The following is a 21102-nucleotide window of genomic DNA, read 5'->3' as shown; positions in this document are numbered from 1 at the left end:
CCAGAGTCATTTTCACACAAGTCAAACTACAGTCCACTCCTACAACTTAAACCTCCAACTTAGGGACTATGTGTCCCATTTCAATTCGAAACTCTCCCGAACACGAAACCAACCACCCCAGGAAGTCACATAACCATAATATAACATAGAAGAGGCAATAAATAGGGGATCGGGGCTAAAATACTCAAGACGTCCGGCCGGATCGTGTCATGACCCATACTTTCCCTCCTTAAGATCTCATGACGACACCTATTTTCTAAGACTAGGTAAGCTTAACAAGCATGCAGAACAACTGAAATAGTAAGCTAAAAGCTCAAAACGTCAATAACTGTATAAAGTAAAAACTACAACTCAACATGTATATACTCCCTAAACTCGGTAAGATATGAGGTACAAGCTCTAGATACAATGTTGCACAATCATATACATCACTCTCTATCAAGAAACATAAAGAAATTAGGAAAAGTTGGAATAAAAGGGGATTCCGAGGCTTGCGAATGCGGGCAGGTGTACCTTGAAGTCTCCAAGCAGCAACACAACTCTCTAACACTGAGGCTGATATGATGTACATGGATCTGCACAAACATGTGCAGAAGCGTAGCATGAGTATACCACAACGGTACCTAGTAAGTTACAAGCCTAACCTCGGCAGAGCAGTGACGAGGCCAGGTCAGGGCCCTACTGGAGATAATAAAAACAAGGCAGAAGATATAATGACATAATAAGAATGATAGGGAAGTGAAACAATAAAGAATCTGCGGAAAGTAACAACACAAAATCAAAGAAAAAGCAAATACAACACGAAAGGGTACAAATATCTTACAAATTAAGGGAACAACAAACAATAGTACAACAGATAGAGAAAATCAGTAGGGGCACTCCCGAGGTACCGCCTCGTAGTCCCAAATGTAAAATAACTTATAGTATTTCCTAATATCACCGCGGGGCCTTTATATTTTGTTTTGAAAATCATTTTCCCGAATAGCACCCCGTGTTTAAGCCCACCTTATCACACCACATGGTTTCTAGTAGTTCCCCTACTAGCCACGCGTATCAAGCCCACCTTATCTGACTGCATGTGTTTCAACACCCAGGCCTTATACTACCGCATGCATATCAATAATCAGAACAACACGGTAGAAACCTTGTGCAATAATATTAACCGCACGGCAGAAACCTCATGTAACAATAACAACATTCACCTCAACAATAACACGAAATCCACACATAACAGCTGAATAACATGAAGTTCACAACTTACACCTTGCCTTAACAGAAACCACGACCTTGCAACTCAACACCAAACTCAATAGCAAGATATTTCAAGAATAGCAATTTCAAGTAAAAACTTCCCCAGTTAAGTAATGAATACCGAATCAAGACAATAATTAATTCAACTAAACATGTAGTACAAGTTGCAAATAAGAGATAAGACGAATAGATATGTGAGATTTGGCTAAACATGATGACTATATACACTAAAGTAACTCAATTAAGGCATATAACGGAAACTACTCAGCTAAAATCGAAATTTCAACATTTAACCCATGTACACACTCGTCACCTTGCGTACACGGCCTTCACATATCATAAATTACCACAACAGTACAAATCCTAAGGGGGTTTCCCTCACACAAGGTTAAACAAGTCACTTACCTCAAACCACACCAAATCAATCAATAAGAAGGCTTTTCCCTTGATTTTCCAACTCCGAATGGCTCAAATCTATCCAAAAATACTTACATACTATAAATATATCTATAGAAAGCTAATCTAAATAATGAAATTATGATTTATGCAAAGAATTGGAAAATCGCCCCAAAAAGTCAACCCAGGACCGCGCCTCGGAACCCGACCAAAATTATAAATCCGAACACTCATTCGATATTTAGTCCAACCATATAAGAATTATCTAAATTCAAACTCATTTATCCTTTCAAAACTCAAAAATTTGGTCTAAGAACTTTTTCACCTTTTTCCCAAATTTTTCAACCAAAATCCTTAATTAAATGAAGAAATCGAAAATAGATTAATGGAATTTAGACAAAAAACGAGTTAGGAACTCTTATCCCAATAATTCTTCTGAAAATTCCTCAAAATATCGCCTTAATCCGAGCTCTATATCTCAAAATATGAACAAAATAGCAAACCTTCGAATATAAGCTCTCTGCCCACCACTTTCCGCATTTGTAGACAAAAAACTCGCACCTGCGATCTCGCTTTTGTGAGTGAAATCTCACATCTGTGGCCCTCGCTTAGCAGCCCAGCATAGCACCTGTGAGCTTCCCATCGCATTTGCGATGCCGCAGAAGTGCCACATGAACCGTAGAAGCGAACTTCTTCTGGAGCCTTAAACTCGCACATGCGATAGGTCCACCGTAGATGCGGCCACGCACCTGTATTCTTAAATACGCAAAAGCGGAACTCCAGCCCATGCCCAACATCGCAGAAGCGGCTCTACACCTACGCTCCAGAATGCACAGGTGCGACACACCAGAACCAGCCCAACATCAGCAATCCTCTAAGTCCAAAAATGATTCGATAACGATCTGAATCACACCCGAGGCCCCCGGGACCTCAACCAATTATACCAACAATTCCTAAAACATCATACGAACTTAGTCGAGCCTTCAAATCACATAAATCAATGCTAAAACCACGAATTGTGCATCGATTCAAGCTTAATGAATTTTTGAACTTCTAACTTCCACATTCAATACCGAAACCTATCAAATCACGTCCGATTGACCTGAAAGTTTGCACACAAGACATAATTGACGTTACGAAAATATTTCAACTTCCGAAATCGAAATCTGATCCCGATATCAAAAATTTCTCTCCCGGTCAAACTTTCCAAAATTCTACCAATTTCCAACTTTCGATTAATTCATGCCGAAACAACCTACGGACCTCCAAATCAACGTCCGAACATGCTCCTATGACCAAAATCACCATACAGAGCTACTAGAACCGTCAAAACTTTATTCTAGAGTCGTCTTCACACAAGTCAAACAACGGTCAAATCCTACGACTTAAACTTTCAATTTAGGGACTATGTGTCTCATTCTACTCCGAAACTCTCCCGAACCAAACACCAATCATCGCGGCAAGTTACGTAACCACAAAATGAAATAGAGGGAGCAATAAATAGGGGATCAGGGCTAATACTCTCAAAACGACCGGTCGGGTCGTTAAATTTAAATCAACTAGAACTTTGCTTATTTAAACTGCTATATAGGAAGTTTTAGCCTTTAAAAATAAAGTTCACACTTGACAAAATCGTCGTTTTAAATTTTTTCTAAATAATTTTAAATCAACTAAAACTTTGCTTATTTAAACAATATAGGAAGTCCAATACTTAGGATATTAAAAATAACCTAAATTTTTATCTTATATAAATTAAAATATTCAGTTATGACAATTTCTTTTATTGACGTAGACCTACAAATTGCGAACATACATATATGACTTTGATAAGCATTTCGAAGTTCCAACTGACATACACTTCTCTTCCAAATTAAACATTTAAATTATTATATATATGCCAAATTATATAATTATTTCTCAAAAATATACTTCTATCATTAAACATTTAAAGTGTAGCCCATGTTTTGATTACATATAACTTTTAATATATTTCTGAACTTAAAAAATTATACAATTCTATGAATAATTTTAAAAGATAATATTTCAAATAACGCACGAGAAAAAATGGAAAAATAATGAAAAATTATATATACAACTCACTACAGTCTGTACCTAAAGACTTAAAAGTGTAGCCAGTGTTTTGATTACTTATATGCCTTAACCGACCATACAAATTTATACGACTGTGAATAATTCTAAACGTTAGTTTTGTGAAAAAAATAATAGAGAAAAAGACGGAAAATAAATGAAAACATAAATATACATATGTTTTCATTTCTTTCCCGTCTTTTTCTCTATTATATATATATATATATCCATATGACTAGAATACTATAAATTTTTCTCAATATTCTTATTAATTCTAACAAAATATAAAGGATTTTTTCAATGTAAATTCTAACAAAAATAAAACATGAATAAATTATTATTACAATATTATTATCAATTTCTTTATAATATATTATGCTAATTAATTGCACAAGAAAGAAGATAATTAAATAACTTTGTAAATTGGAGGCAAAACTTAAAGTTACAATAAGGGATCTAGGTTGTGGCGCGAGAGTTATTTTTTATTAAGCTAGCTAAATCGATTAACTTCAATATTATTAAAATTCTTACACTTGTTATTTTTTTATTTATCTTTTAGTTTAAAGTATTATTTAATAATATTTACATGATCCTTTCAAGTTTTATACTCTACGGTATAGGATATACATACAATAATTTATTACTTTTGTATATATTTATTTATAATTGACACTATACACATGTGTAACGCACGTGTAAAGCACATACACTAATAGTTTATAACTAATATACATTTATGTACTTACTAAATATTTCATATCTTAATAATCACATTTTTGTTTTTGAATCATTTAAGTAAATCTAGTTATACTATATTCCTCCGTTTATCACATGTCAATTTGATTAATTTTAAGCGCTAGATTATAATTTATATACATAATCACTTACTAAATTTCATATCTTAATAATTCATATTTTTTCCTGAATCATTTAAGTAAATCTAGTTATACTATATTCCTCCATTTATCACGGGTCAACTTGACTAATTTTAAGAGTTAGATTATAACTTATATACATTAATCATTACTAAATTTCGTATCTCAAATGATGCGAATATTATTTCAGAATCATAGTAAATCTAGTTTTGATATAATTCCTTCGCTTTTCAAGGGCGAATTTGACTAATTTTGAGAGCTAAATTAGATTGTAGAGACATATTCTTTTAAAAGAAATAAAGTATTCACAAATCATGTAAAAAGTACTAAAATTTGTAATAAGAGGTTCAAGGTATGTGGGGCGAGAGTTATTCTTTTATTAAGCTAGCTAAAACGATTTTCAATATTATAAAAAAAACTTACACTTTTATTTATTGTATTTTATAGCTTAAAAATTGTGTAATAATGTTTACGTGATCTTTTCAAGTTGTATACTCAGTGGTCTAGGATAGACTTACAATAAATTATTACTTTTGTGTGTGTTTTTTTATTGATTGACGTGTATGCACGTGTAAAGCACGTACACTAATAGTTTATAATCAATATAAATTAATGTACTTATTAAATATTTTATATCTTAATAATTTGCATTTTTATTTCTGAATTATTTAAATAAATCTAATTATAATATATTCCTTCACTTATTACGCGTCAATTTGACCAATTTTAACCGCTGGATTATAACTTACATACATTAATCTAGTGGAGCTCTTACTTTTATAGAAATTAAAGAGCAGAGAAAGTAAATAAATTGCCAAAGTTTTGTTTCATCAAGAAAATTTCTTTTAATATTCTGCACCAAAGTAAAGTTTATAATCCGATATGTTAAATAACTTACATACAGGGGAAGGTATGATGTAGGTATCCTACTATTAGCCCCTTGACAAAGGTCCTCGGCAGGTGTGGATTGTAACAAGGATTTTCATGATGGCCTTGGCACACAACCTAAAAATTGGATCAACATCATGATGGGCTGCTCGGCATGACGGACTATCTGGGGTTGATAAACGCACCTTGAACGGAAACAAGGCGCATTTTACTTAGACGTGCGGGTTTGCAAAACAATGGCAAGGCAAAGCCATGTCAAAACAGGGGCAAAGACATGGCAAGGCAAGGCAAGGCAATGTTGAACAAGCAATGATAATTGATGCGGGCAGATTTGATCGAGTTGGGGGCGACTTGACACAAGCGGGCAGCTGTGGCAATGAACGTGTGCGGCTAAGTCAGTAGGCGGCGAGCTGTGGCAACGATATTGGCGCGGAGCAGTGTCAAAGGCAAGGCTGGGCGCAATGCCAGCCTTGGGCACAAAGCAACTGGGTGAAAAACAGGCATAGGTTGTGCACAAGCAGCAGTTGGAAAACATGTGCAAGGCACATGGGAGGCAGTTGGCGGCTGCAACCTCTTCCAAGACATGCTGATCATGACCTAAAAATGGGTCCACATTTTTGTAGTTGTCTTAACATGTTTTTCCATCAGTTGGGGCTTGTCAACTGATTGTAGCCTTATAAATATGTGCCTAGATGTCCTAAAACGGGGCAAAAACGTAGTCTTAAGGCATTGTGAAGCCAAAATCGTCTAAGTCATTTTCCTAAGGGTGGGAAAACATGTTTGGGGCAGGGAATTAGGGAATTCTTTGTCTTGGCCATAGGGTTGGCTATTGTGTTCTTGTATTCACATATTAATACGAGTTGGGAAGAAATTCATGTATATTGTGTGTGCCTTTATTTACTGTTTTTGCTGCCTATTTTCATTCTAAATTCAAAACGTCCCTAAAATAAAACTAAGTATTGGAAAGGTTGAAGTCAAGGCTGGGCTTGACTGCCGCACGGAGGTAAACCTCGGCCGGAATTCGAGTGACATAAATCACCTCTGTGACAACTAGTATCAGAGCGTGGCTGGATTGAGGTGAAGACACAACATTCAGCGGCTGAATTTTGTGAAGAATGGCTGGTGGCAACGCAGAACTGAGGGAAAAGGTTGTTGCATTAGAGGCACTCGTCGGAACTGTTGATGGGGATCAATTTCTGACTATCGTGACTCGTCTCGCCTATCTTGAGGCCGAGATGAACAGGCTGAGCCAGGAGTGCACAGATCTAAAAATGGAAAATGGGTTGTTGCGTCGTGCTGTTGGCAATGATGAAGCATAGCGTGGGGCAGATCGTACCAAGTTCAGAATTCCGGAGCCTAAAGAGATTAATGGCCCAAGGAGTGCCAAGAAACTCGAAAACTTCCTATGGGATATGAAGTAGTATTTTCAGGCTGCCAAAGTGCGAGATGAAGATAAAGTAACCATTACGACTATGTATTTGGTGGACGATGCAAAGCTTTTGTGGCGGATGCACGTAGCAGATGATTAAAGTGCTGGTAGCCGAAGATTGACTCTTGGGAAGGGCTGAAGAAAGAGTTGAAAGGATCAATTCTTTCCTAGCAATGCGGGCTGGATTGCTAGAGATCGTTTGAAGAAGTTGAAGCAAACTGGAACGGTCAGGGATTATGTCAAAGATTTCAGTTCTTTGATGCTGGATATAAGTAACATGTCTGAGGAAGACAAGTTGCACAATTTCCTTTACGGGTTGCAGTCATGGGCGTAGATGGAACTCCGAAGGCAGAATGTGAAAGAACTTCCTAGTGTCATCGCTGTTGTGGATGCGTTGGGTGATTTCCGGTTGGGACATGATGGTTCTGATTTCTCTACTACTTTAAAGTCCAAAAGCGAGAACAAGTACAAGGCAAAAGAGTGGAGGAAAAACAGAAACGACAAAGGCAATGTTGTTGAGGGCGATGGCAATGAAAAGGGAAAGCAGTGTGCTGGACCTTCGACAAACAAGGGACGAAGCAGCAAGTTTGATGGCTGTTTTATTTACAAAGGACCACATATGGCGAGGGATTGTCCAAGAATTGAACGGCTTTCAGCTTTGTTTGCTAAAGAAAAGAGTAAGATGAGCCGAACGAGAAAGATCATGAGCAAACAACAACATATTTGGGACCTATGGTGGTGCTGAAAAATGCGGAAGCTGCTTCGTCGAGGATGACAAATTCCTCTGGTGGGGGTGGTTTGTTAGCCCCTTGACAAAGGTCCTCGATAGGTGTGGGTTGTGACAAGGATTTTCATGATAGCCTTGGCACACAACCTGCAAATTGGGTCAACATCATGATGGGCTGCTCGGCATGACGGACTATGCAGGGTTGATAAACGCACCTTGAACGGAAGCAAGGTGCATTTTACTTAGACGTGCGGGTTTGCAAAACAATGGCAAGACAAAGCCATGTCAAAACAAGGGCAAAGACATGTCAAGGCAAGGAAAGGAAATGTTGAACAAGCAATGATAATTGATGCGGGCAGATTTGATCAAGTTGGGGGCGACTTGACACAAGCGGGCAGCTGTGGCAATGAACGTGTGCGGCTAAGTCAATAGGCGGCGAGTTGTGGCAATGATATAGGCACTGAGCAGTGTCAAACGCAAGGCTGGGTGCAATGCCAGCCTTAGGCACAAAGCAGCTGGGCGAAAAACAGGCATAGGTTGTGCACAAGTAGCAGTTGGAAAACATGTGCAAGGCACATGGGAGGCAGTTGGCGGTTGCAACCTCTTCCAAGACATGCTGATCATGACCTAAAAATGGGTCCACGTTTTTGTAATTGTTTTAACATGTTTGCCCATCAGTTGGGGCTTGTCAACTGATTGTAGCCTTATAAATATGTGCCTAGATGTCCTAAAACGGGGCAGAAACTTAGTCTTAAGGCATTGTGAAACCAAAATCGTCTAAGTCATTTTCCTAAGGGTGGGAAAACGTGTTTGGGGCAGGGAATTCTTTGTCTTGGTCAAAGGGTTGGATATTGTGTTCTTGTATTCACATATTAATATGAGTTGGGAAGAAATTCCTGTATATCGTGTGTGCCTTTATTTACTATTTTTGCTGCCTATTTTCTTTCTAAGTTCAAAACGTCCCTAAAATAAAACTAAGTGTTGGAAAGGCTGAAGTCAAGGCTGGGCTTGTCTGCCGCACGGAGGTAAACCTCGGCCGGAATTCGAGTGACATAAATCACCTCTGTGACACCTACCTTGATGCAAGCATCCGTTGCTGATTCTACAGCTTGAACCTGTGACCTATAGTTCACACGGAGTCAACTTTACCGTTGCTCTAAAACTCCATAATAACCTTAATCGTAAAATTATCCTTTATCTCCTTGAATATTTTATTTAATTAACACTACACTAATTTGAGAAAATAGTAAGAACACAATTCTTGATTGGGATTGGTTGTTGTTTCTTAGAATTTTGGACCCAATAACAGTCTAATAGCCCGTTTGGCCAAGCTGCAAAAATCAACTTATTTTGAGAATTTTTTTTTCAAAAGTGCTTACTTTTGGTAAGAAACAGTTTGTGTTTGGCTAATTAGTTTGAAAAGCACTTCTGAGCAGCAATTAGTATTTCGCCAAGCTTTAAAAACTGCTTCTAAGTATATTTTTCTCAAAAGTGCTTTTCAAAAAAGTGTTTTTGGAGAGAAGCTACTTTTTCTGTTTCTCCAAAATTGCTTCTGCTTCCGTTTCTCCTCAAAAGTACTTTTTTCCTTCAAGAAGCTTTGCCAAACATCTCAATTTTTGGCCAAAAGTGCTTTTGGCAAAAAAAAAAAGCACTTTTGACAAAAAATAAGCGACTTTTGGCCGGAAAAAAATATTTTTGGCCAAAAATAAGCTTGGCCAAACAATCTATAAGCCAGTCAGAGTGAGACTAATCAATTCATAGCAACGGTAAACAAAAAAACAATTAAAAGCTATAGATTGAATTTTGAATCAATGAACATATTTTTCTTTTATTACTAATATTTTTTCCAGGAACACTTTTTATCACAACTGTATGGTAATTTTATAATTTATCATATACATGTAAAATGTAGTTTTTGTATACAGTATACATGCACAACAATTGGTACTACTGCTAAAAATGCCGATCTCTACGTTCATATTTCCTAGCCCAAACATCTTTTTCATTAATCCTGAACTTAGCAATAGGACATCTGCTCAAGATCTGATCAACGGTTGAAACATCTCGAACCACCATTCGAGCATACAATGAATGGTCCGATGTAGTCGATGGCACCATATGAATGTCCTCAATACAATCTCGATATTTAGAATTGAAGAGTTCAATCACCTCTGCTTCAGTCACAGGGTAACCTTTTGAGAATGTCAAGAACAAAGTCCGATCGTCTACTGGTACTGCAGGATTTAAGGACCAAAAACTATCCAATGGTCCTTTATTAGTCGGGATAATGTAACCCAGGGTCCTTGGAACTACTGTTATAGCACCAAATGTTGAATTCAGGAGAATTCTTGATCTCCCTGGAAAGAGTTGGAGTAAAATATCCGCGAACACGATAGAATAAACATTGTTCAAGTAATGTTTGATTCCACTTATCATAGTAAACCTTGTTTGATACACAATTTGAAAAGAAATGTCTCTATCCATTATTAGAGTAGTCAATGGCATGTCTTGGCCTCCAAGACTATCCATCGGGGGGACCTTCGACTGCAAACATTTCAAGCATGTCGAGGCTTCTTTAGACAACGAGTTCACCATTATATTTGGTGCCTTCGCTATCTTTACAATTGCATTTGTAAAATGAGCATGGTTTTGTAGCCAGAACCACAAAGCCATGACTAACAATGACTCAGCTGGATCGCGATACAGGGTCATGACCAGCCGCATGAACAATTCTCTATCATTAAAATGGAAAGAGTGAAGATCTTTCAGGGTAATTTTTGGAGATGTCATTATTGAAAAAAGAACAGAAAAATTCTTTTGTGTGTATATTTGTTGAAAAATAGAACTGGAAAATTCTTGTGTTTCTATATATTTTGTTTGGGTGGTCTCACAGCCTTTTATATAAACCCTGAAAGGGCTGGCTTTCAATGTGTTACCATCTGTTCTGTTCCCTACTGGCAAATTTTAAAATTTATTTTTGCAGTGGATTAACTAAATATATACTCTAGATTTCTTGATGGATAGTATATATTGACCAAAAAAGGAAGAATGTTATTAATGTAAACCATTTGGATTTGGCATCTTGTTATTTATTAGTAATTTTTATGACTAGAATTAATTTAGTAGAAAGTAAAAATGAAGGTGAAATTCAATCTGGGTCCACATAGGTAAATTGCATATGTATATATGGTCTGCAGTAAGTTTTGAGGTTTATATCTCTGAGTTAAAGAACTAATTTTCCTATGATAATAAGCTCTTGCCTTCCTGTAATTTTTTGTCACGTAACGAATTTTCCACCTTCGTGAACGTGATGACGCCTAATATTGCACTCGCTAGGCAAGCCAACGTTACAGAATATTACACCTTTTTCCTTTTTTTTAATTAAAATTTAACAAAACTAAATCAGTAAAAATAAAAGCGGAAGTACATAATTTAACTGATTACTCATATGCTATTAACGAAATTCGAAATAGATAGCACCCAAAAACTGGTGTCATAACTCATGAACATTCTATGAATACTACAAATAATGGTTTCAAAGAAAATACATCTGTCTCGAAGAAAGTAAAACAGAAATGAAGTAAGGATAGGAGGGGACACTGGGTCTGCGGACGTCTGCAGGACTACCTTGGGTCGCCTGAATGCAATATCAGCAACCGACCTCTCGATCAGCCACTGCCAACTCCGAAATCTGCAGAGAAAGTGCATAGTGCAGTATCAGTACAACCGACCCCATGTACTGGTAAGTGTCGAGCCTAACCTCGACGAAGTAGTGACGAGGCTACGGAGGGGCATAACAATATACAACCTGCGACAGTTTATATTAAGACAGAAAGGAATTTCTGAATGAAATATAATTGTAAGTTGAATTAAATAAATACAGAACCCAGACTTTCTACCACTCAGCTATAACCAATCCTTAAGAGAGTTTCAACACCACAATAATGAATCTCAGTAGAAAAAGAATACATAAATAACACTTGATGCGGCGTGCATCCCGATCCCACCATGTAATCAATAACAGTATAAACATTCACCTTTATTGCTCCATGTTGCGGCGTGCAATCTGATCCCACCAATCCACTCTTATTACTCCTCAATATATCACCCTTATTCCTCCTGTTGCGGCGTGTAACCCGATCCCACCAGTCCACTCTTATTACTCCTCAATATATCATCCTTATTCCTCTTGTTGCGGCGTGTAACCCGATCCCACATGTCCACTCTTATTACTCCTTGTTGCGGCATGCAACCCGATCCCACCAGACAAACACATTCACCTTTATTCCTCCTGTTGCGGCGTGAAACCCAATCCTACATATCAGTACTAATCACAAAATAAGAACAATTATTTCACAGTCTAGGTCAAACCCTCCACAACATTTATACCTCAAATCATAACCACGGGAGATCTATACAATTATGAAACTTCAACAGTTAATAATAAACAGCGAGACCAACCAAGGTGTACCATGAATCACCAACAAACCAACTTCAACCAACAAGGTAATAAAATGAAACTACGAAACAATTAATACTTCAATAGAGAAAACAACACTTAACATGAAGCAATTAGACATGGAAACATTTATGAGCAAGTAGCAATTAAGACAGGAAATAACATATTAGGAAACTGGGAAGGGAACAGGCTAAAATGATAATTTGGTGGCGCATAGGTAATTGTCACCACACCTATACGCCACACACATGGAATTTCACATAGCAAGTCAGTTGGGAATCTCTAATCCCTCAAGTCAAGGTTAGACCAAACACTTGCCTCAAGCCAACGGGTATTTCAAAACTCAATTACCGCTTTACCTCTCGCTTCCATCTCCAATCTACTCGTACCTATTGATAATTAACTTAATAACATCAATTAATGTTAAAGAAATCAATTTCAATGCATAATTATAGATTTCCCAAAAAGTCAAAAATCAACCCCGGGCCTGCTTGGTCCAAACTCAAAATTCGGACCAAAACCCAATTACTCATTCACCCTCGAGCCCGGATATACAATTGGTTTTGGAATCCGACCTCAATTTGAGGTCTAAATTCCAAAATTTCAAAATTCCTAAGTTCTACCCAAAAACACCCAATTCCACCATGAAAAACCCTAGATTCTAGGATGAAATCTTTTAAAAAGATAAAATAGATTGAAAGAAATAAGTTAAGAATCATTAACCTATGATTGGGGAAGAACTTGCCCTAGGAAAATTGCCTCTAGAAGTTTAGGTTTTGAAAAATGGAAGAATGAATGAAAAATCCCGTCCAAGACCCTTTTACTCAACTGCAGATGTCGCAATTGTGACCTAAGCTTCGTAAATGCGAAGAACCATCGCAAATGCGACATTCCCCACACTTCTGATGCCTTTGCAATTACGAAGGTAATGATCACAATTGCGACTAGGGACCTCCGCAAATGCGACAAAAAGATCACATTTGCGATCACATCCCTTCCCAGACTCTCTTCGCAATTACGAAGATACGTTCGCATTTGCGAACTCTGCTGGCCCAGGCCTTCTTCGTAATTGCGATAAAGACCTTGCAATTACATGCCTGTTATGCTCGCATTTGCAAAGCCTTATACAACAACAAATTCCTAAGTTCCAAAATCACTTCGTAGCCTATCCAAAACTCACCCGAGCCCTTGGGGCTCCAAACCAAACATGCACGCAAGACTTAAAACATCATACGAACTTACGCGTGCGATCAAATCGCCAAAATAATACTCAAAACTACAGATTTAACACCGAAACATATGAAATTTTCAAGATAGTTTTAAAACTTCTATTTTCTCAACCAAAGGTCTGAATCGCATCAAATCATCTGTTTTTCACCAAATTTCACAAATAAGGTTTAAATATCATAACGGACCTGTACCGGGCTCCGAAACTAAAATACGGGCTCGATACCAACAAGATCAAATTTTTTAAACTATTGTATTTTTAGTCTTAGACAAGAGGGGTTGCTCTGATGGTAAGCAACCTCCATTTCCAACTAAAAGGTTGTGAGTTCGAGTCTCCCCAAGAGCAAAGTGAGAAGTTATTGGAGGGAAGGATGCTGGGGGTCTATTTGGAAACAGCCTCTCTACCCTAGGATAGGGGTAAGGTCTGCGTACACACTATCCTCCCCAGACCCCAATAAGTGGGATTATACTAGGTTGTTGTTGTATTGTATTTTCAGTCTTATCAATTTCTTTAAAAAATTTATTTCTCGGGCTAGGGACCTTGAAATTCGATTTTGGGCATACGCCCAGGTCCCATATTTTACTACAGACCTCCGAAACGGTCGGAATATGGGTCCTGGTCTGTTTACCCAAAATGTTGATCGAAGTCAACTAAAATCAATTTTTAAAGGCAAAAATTATTATTTTCTCGAATATTCACATAAAGGCTTTCCGGAATCATGCTCGGTTTATGCACGCAAATCGAGGAGAGATAAAATAAGGTTTTTAAGGCCTCGGAATACGGATTTGACTTCTAAAACAAGAGATAGACCTTTTGGGTCATCACATTTTTGCAGTGTTTTTTCTTCTTATCTGTTCACATAGTCAATAAATACTAGTAAAGAAGATTGAACTAGTATGGGACTATTTGTTTTTAGCATACATTGATTTGATTATCTAAAAAAAAGTGATTATTGAGAATAAATATTTAAGATAATAAGTAACAGAGGCGTATTCAAAATTTTAACTTTATGGGTTCAAACTTTAAAGACTTTAGTATTGAACCCATTATATTTTTAAAGTTATGGATTCATGTGTACTATATTGCAATTTCAGTGAAGTTTTACACATAAATTTATATTATGCGTCAAAAGTTATCGATTCAATTGAATCCGTAAATATAACGGTATATTCGCCTCTGATAAGTAAGTTACATAGAAGAGGTATATAGATCTAGATTCAAAAAGTAATTCGGAAAATAATAAATTTTGGTCCTTGCATTATTGCAAACATATTCCTTATATTATTTGACTAATCACATTTAACCTTTTATCTAAACATTCGTTTTGATTCCTAGTCTTACTGAAGTTGAAAGAATTAACAGAATCATTAATTTTTCAAAATAAAAGAAAGAGAATGTCACGACCCAAATCCTAACCCGTTGTGATGGCGCTTATCGTAGCACTAGGAAAGCCGACATTTTCAAAATACTTCCAACATTTAACAGAAATAAATTAAGAAGTTTTTAAATAACCGGAATTTCCATAAAAACGGGGTAAAACCCAAATACAAGTGCGGAAAATAATCTCCCAAATCAGGGTATCACTGAGCTCATGAGCATCTATACAACCAGTCTAGAAAGAAATTCCTACGAGAGCCTGTGCCAAAGTACATATAAAGAAAGATAAAGAAGGAGAAACAAGGACTGCGAACGCCCGACAGCTACCTAATAAATCTCCGAAGATCAACCGTGCACGATATCAACGCCCACCGTATCCGAAAATACCTGGATCTGCACACGAAGTTCAGGGTGTAGCGTGATGTGCAGTGTAGCAGTATATAATAATAATAATAATAATAATAATAATAATAATAATAATAATAATAATAATAATAATAATAATAATAATAATAATAATAATAATAATAAGGAACTGAAAGATAGTGACGAGCTACACAATTATAGTTCATTTTCAGTAATCTCAACAATAAAGAAGGCATGCTTTCAAATTAGACAATTTAAGTCAAATCAGTTTATACAGGCTAAGTTCAAGTAAAAATCGGATATAAAATCTCTCAGAATTTTTCAAAACAGTGACATATAGCAGCTATGTGCAACAACAAGGAAAATAGATACAACCTCTTAGGGCAACAGTCACTCAGTCTTTCTCAATAGCTCATCACTCGACTCTCACCCCTCAACACTCACACTCAATAGGCATCTACACTCACTGCGGGTGTGCAGACTCCGGGGGGCTCCTACAGCCCAAGCGCTATAATTCACACGGACAACTCACGTGTTGCACGGACAACTCATGTGCTATAATGTCATGTAAGGATCTACAGGGACAACTCACGTGCTATGATATCAATATCTCACCATCAGGTCCTCGGCCTCACTCAGTCATCAACCTCTCTAATCTCACTGGCTCTAAATAATCATGGAAATCGGCCTAAAAGAGAAATGATATAACGTATCAACAATGAATAACAAGGATTGAAGTAAAATGTGCATACAAGACTACGACTGCGTACAAATAGCAATTAGCAAGTAATTCAACGATACCATGACCTCTATGGGTTCCTACAGTACCAACACATAGCCTAAACATGATTTCTAACATGATTTATAGTCAAATTTCAATAACATATGGAGAGCACATAGCTAACAACAAGTTATTCAACTTTACAGTTTCACATAATGGATCAAGTCATAATTCCCACGGTTCATGCACACACACTCGTTACCTAGCATGTGCGTCACTTACGAAACAATCACATACGCATAAATCTGGGGTTTCATATCCTCAGAACCAGATTTAAAACTGTTACTTACCTCAATCCGAGCAAGATTCTACACCAATATGCCCTTGCCTCGCTAATCGGCCTCCAAATGTCCCGAATTTAGCCACAATCAGTACAATACAATCAATACGGGCTAAGGGAATCGATTCCACAAGAAAAATATGAAATTATAAACCAAAATCCGAAATCGACTCAAACCCGGCCCCTGGACCCATGTCTTAAAATCTGATAAAAGTCACAAAATCCGAAAGCCCATTCAATCACGAGTCTAACCATACCAAATTTATCTAAATCCGACATCAAATGGTCATTCAAATCCCCAAAATTCACTTTCCAAATCCCTATCCTCAAACCCCTAAATTTCACCTCAAAAACACACCAACAAGGTGGATAATCAGTGGGGAAACATAATTTTTGAAATAAAATGAACACAAGGAGCTTACCTCAAGAATCCCTCTTGAAAATCATCTCAAAACCTCCAAAATCCGAGCTCAAAATGATAGAAATGGTAAAATTCTCGAAACCCTTGTATTTATAGTTTCTGCCCAGGCTTTCCGCACCTGCAGCAACTTAGCCGCTTCTACGGTCTCACAGGTGTGACTCACAGCCTACTTCTGTAGCTAACTCTGCACCTGCGTCCAAATTTCTGCTCCTGCGGACTCACTTCTGCAAGACAAATCTCCTCTTCTGAGGAGTCAAGCTACAAGGCCAAATCCGCTTTTGCGGTCCTTCTGCTGCATTTGCGGTCACACAGGTGCGGAAAAACCATCGCACCTGCAACCTTCTGCTGCCTCACTTCCCTGGTTGCTTTTGCGGCTTATTTCCTGCTTCTGCGGGCTCGCACCTGCTGTTCCCACTCTGCAAGTGCGATTACACCAGCAGTGGAATACCTTCAGTATGCTTACAACTTCAAAACTTGATCCATTAATCACCTGAAATCAACCCGAGGCCCCCGAGACCTTAACCAAACATACCAACAAGTCTTATAACCCAATACAAACTTGTCGAATCCTCAAAACACCTCAAAAATATCAAAAACATGAATTTCACACGGATTCAAGCCTAATGGACTTTGAAATTTCCAAATTCTACAAATGATGCCGAAACCTATCAAATCACGTCCGATTGACCTCAAATTTTGTACACAAGTCATAAGTGACACCATGGAACTATTCCAACTTCCGGAATCAAAATCTGACCCCAATATGAAAAAGTTCGCTCCCGGTCAATCTTTTATTCCAACTTTTGCCAATTCAAGCCTAATTCTACTATGGACCTCTAAATCACAATTCGGATATGCTCTTAAATCCAAAATCACCTAACGGAGCTAACGGAACCATCAAAATTCAAATCCAAGGTCGTTTAAACATAAGTCAACATCCAGTCGACTTTTCCAACTTAAGTTTTCAATTAAGTACTAAGTGTCTCAATTCACTCTGAAATCTCTCCGGACCCGAATCAACGAACTCGGTAAGTCATATAACAACTATAGAGCATAAAATGAGCAGTAAATAGGGGAATGGGGCTACAACTCTCGAAACGACCAGCCAGGTCATTATATCCTCCCCCTTTTAAACAAACGTTGGTCTTCGAACGGGTCTAGAAACATTCCTGGAGTCTCAAATTGGTGTGGATATCTGCTCTGCATCTCCTGCTCGGTATCCCAAGTAGCCTCCTCAACGGGCTGACCTCTCCACTTCACCTTCACTGAAACTATATCCTCTAACCTCAACTTTCGAACATGTCAATCTAAAATGGCCACTGGCTCTACATCATAAGTCAAATCACCATCCAACTGAACCGTGTTGAAATCCAAACATGAGATGGATCGTCGATGTACTTACGAAGTATAGAAACATTAAATAATGGATTCACACGATCCTCTGAAGTACCTCAAATAGACCAATAAACCGAGGGCTCAACTTGCCCTTCTTCCCGAACCTCATAACACCCATCATGGGTGATACCTTCAGCAAAACCTTCTCCCCGACCATGTAAGACACATCACGAACCTTCCTGTCGGCATAGCTCTTCTGCCTAGACTACGCCGCGCAAAGCCGCTTCTGAATCAGTTTCACCTTGTCTAATGCATCATGAACTAAGCCACTACCCAATATCCTAGCCTCATCTGGCTCAAACCAACCCACTGGAGATATACTCTGCCTTCCATATAAAGCCTCATACAGAGTCATCTGAATGCTCGAGTGATAGTTGTTGTTGTAAGCAAACTCCACGAGTGGCAGAAACTGGTCCCATGAAACCCCCGAAATCAATGACACAAGTGCGTAGAATGTCCTCCAACATCTGAATAGTGCGGTCGGACTGTCCATCTATCTGAGGATGAAATGGTGTGCTCAACTCAACCTAAGTGCCCAACTCTCGCTGCACAGCTCTCCAAAATTGCAATGTAAACTGCCTGCCTATATCTGAAATGATGGAAACTGGCATATCGTGAAGGCAAACAATCTCTCGAATGTAAATCTCGGCCAACCGATCTGAAGAATAAGTAGTACCCACTGGAATGAAGTACGCGTACTTGGTTAGTTGATCCACAATCACTCAAATAGCATCAAACTTCCTCGAAGTCTGTGGGAGCCCAACTATGAAATCCATGGTGATCAGCTCCCACTTCCACTCCAGAATCTTTATCCTCTAAAGCAATCCACCTGGTCTCTGATGCTCATATTTTACCTGTTGACAGTTAAGACACCGAGCTAGAAACCCAACTATATCCTTCTTCATTCTCTTCTACCTATAGTGTTGTCTTAAATCCTGGTACATTTTTGCGGCACCCGAATGAATGGAATACAGCGAGCTATGGGCCTCCTCAAGAATCAACTCCCGTATCCCATTTACATTGGGCACACATATCCAGCCCTACATCCTCAACACCTCATCATCACCAATAGTCACATCTCTGGCATCGCCGTGCTGAACCCTATCCTTGAGAACAAGAAAATGAGGATCATCAAACTGGCGCTCTCTGATGCGATCAAATAAAAAAGATCGAGAAACCACACAAGCTAGAACCCGACTAGGCTCCGAAATATCTAATCTCATGAACTGGTTGGCCAAGGCCTGAACATCAACTGCAAGAGGTCTTTCACCAATAGGAATGAATGCAATACTACCCATAGTCACTGACTTCCTACTCAAGGCATTGGCCACCATATTGGCCTTCCCCGGATGATACATAATAGTAATATCATAGTCATTTAGCAGCTCCAACCATCTTCACTACCTCAAATTTTGATACTTCTGTTTGAACAAGTGCTGGAGGCTCTGATGGTCTATAAATACCTCACAAAACACACCATAGAGATAGTGCCTCAATATTTTCAACGTATGAACAATGGCAGCCAACTCCAAATCATTAACAGGGCAGTTCTTCTCATGGGCTTCAACTAGCGCGAAGCATAAGCAATCACTCTACCCTCCTGCATCAAAACACACCCAATACCGATCCGAGAATCATCACAATATACTATATAAGAACCCGAAGCTGATAGTAGAACTAGAACTAGAGTTGTGGTCAGGGCAGTCTTGAGCTTCTGAAAGCTATCCTCATACTCATCCGACCACCTGAAAGGAGCAACCTTTTGGGTATATTTGGCCAAGGGCAATGCAGTAGACAAAAAACCCTGCCCAAAGTGACGGTAATAACCAGCCAACCCTAGAAAGCTATGAATCTCTGTAGTCGAGGACAGTCTGAGCAAACTCTAAACCGCCTCTATCTTCTTTGGATCTACCTGAATACCCTCACTTGGCACCACGTGCCCCAAAAACACCACTGAACTGAGCCAAAACTTACACTTGGAGAACTTGGCATAAAACTTCTCCTCCCTCAACTGCTGCAACACAACCCTCAAATGTTGGGCGTGCTCCTCCTAGATATGAGAGTACGTCAGGATATCATCAATTAACACAAAAACAAACCAGTCAAGATAAGGCCGAAACACACTATTCATTATATGCAAGAACGTTGCTAGGGCGTTGGTTAGCCCAAAAGACATCACGAGAAACTCATAATGATCATAACGGGTTCTGAAAGCTGTCTTAAGAATATCTGAGTCTCGAATCTTCAACTGGTGATACCCACACCGCAAATCGCTCTTGGAGAACACTCTCGCTCCCTGAAGCTGGTCAAATAGATCATCAATACGCGGTAAAGGATACTTGTTCTTAATTGTGGCCTTGTTCAACTGCCTATAATCAATGCATATTCTCATAGTACCATCCTTCTTCTTCACAAACAGAATAGGTGCACCCCAAGGTGACACACTACACCTAATAAACCCCTTATCAAGGAGTTCCTAAAGCTGCTCCTTCAACTAAGCTAGTGCCAAACGGTACGGAAGAATAGAAATGGGCTAAGTGCCCAGCACCAAGTCAATACCAAAGTCAATGTCCCTATCGGGGTGGCATGCCCGGCTAGTTTTTAGGAAAAAAATCTCGCACTACCGGAACAAAATTAATAGTAGGGATATCAGCACCAACATCCATCACAAAAGCCAAATAAGATAGACAACCCTTCCTAACCATCCGCTAGGACTTCAAGTATGAAATCACTCTACTGGGAACATAGTCTAGAGAACCTCGCCACTCAATATGTGGCAATCCCGGTATCGCTAACGTCATGATTTTAGCGTGAAAATTCAGAACAGTATGATATGGAGATAACCAGTCCATACCCAAGATCACATCAATATCAACCATACTAAGAAATAAGAGATCAACTCTAGTCTCCAATTTCCCAACAGTCACTACACACGACCGATATACACGGTCTACAACAATATTATAGCCCACCAGCATAGATACGTGAACAGATGAAACTAGGGACTCACAGGGCATACCTAGATAATGAGCAAAATACGATAATACATACGAATAAGTGGAACTAGGGTCAAATAATATAGAGGCATCTCTGTGGTAAACTGAGACAATACATGTGATCACTGCATATGAAAGAATGGCA

At 38.5% G+C, this 21102-nt stretch overlaps 1 protein-coding gene across 1 annotated transcript; it reads right to left on the bottom strand.

Moving 5' to 3' along the window:
* Window positions 1–9607: 9607 nt before the first annotated feature.
* Window positions 9608–10327, bottom strand: LOC107776713 (uncharacterized). The gene has a single exon (XM_016596629.2). It carries the CDS (start codon window positions 10325–10327, stop codon window positions 9608–9610), a length of 720 nt encoding a protein of 239 aa, XP_016452115.2.
* Window positions 10328–21102: the final 10775 nt, after the last annotated feature.

The sequence above is a fragment of the Nicotiana tabacum genome, chromosome 1 (assembly GCF_000715075.1).
Source record: "Nicotiana tabacum cultivar K326 chromosome 1, ASM71507v2, whole genome shotgun sequence".
NCBI lineage: Eukaryota > Viridiplantae > Streptophyta > Magnoliopsida > Solanales > Solanaceae > Nicotiana > Nicotiana tabacum.
This window is presented reverse-complemented; position numbering and strand designations above follow the sequence as displayed.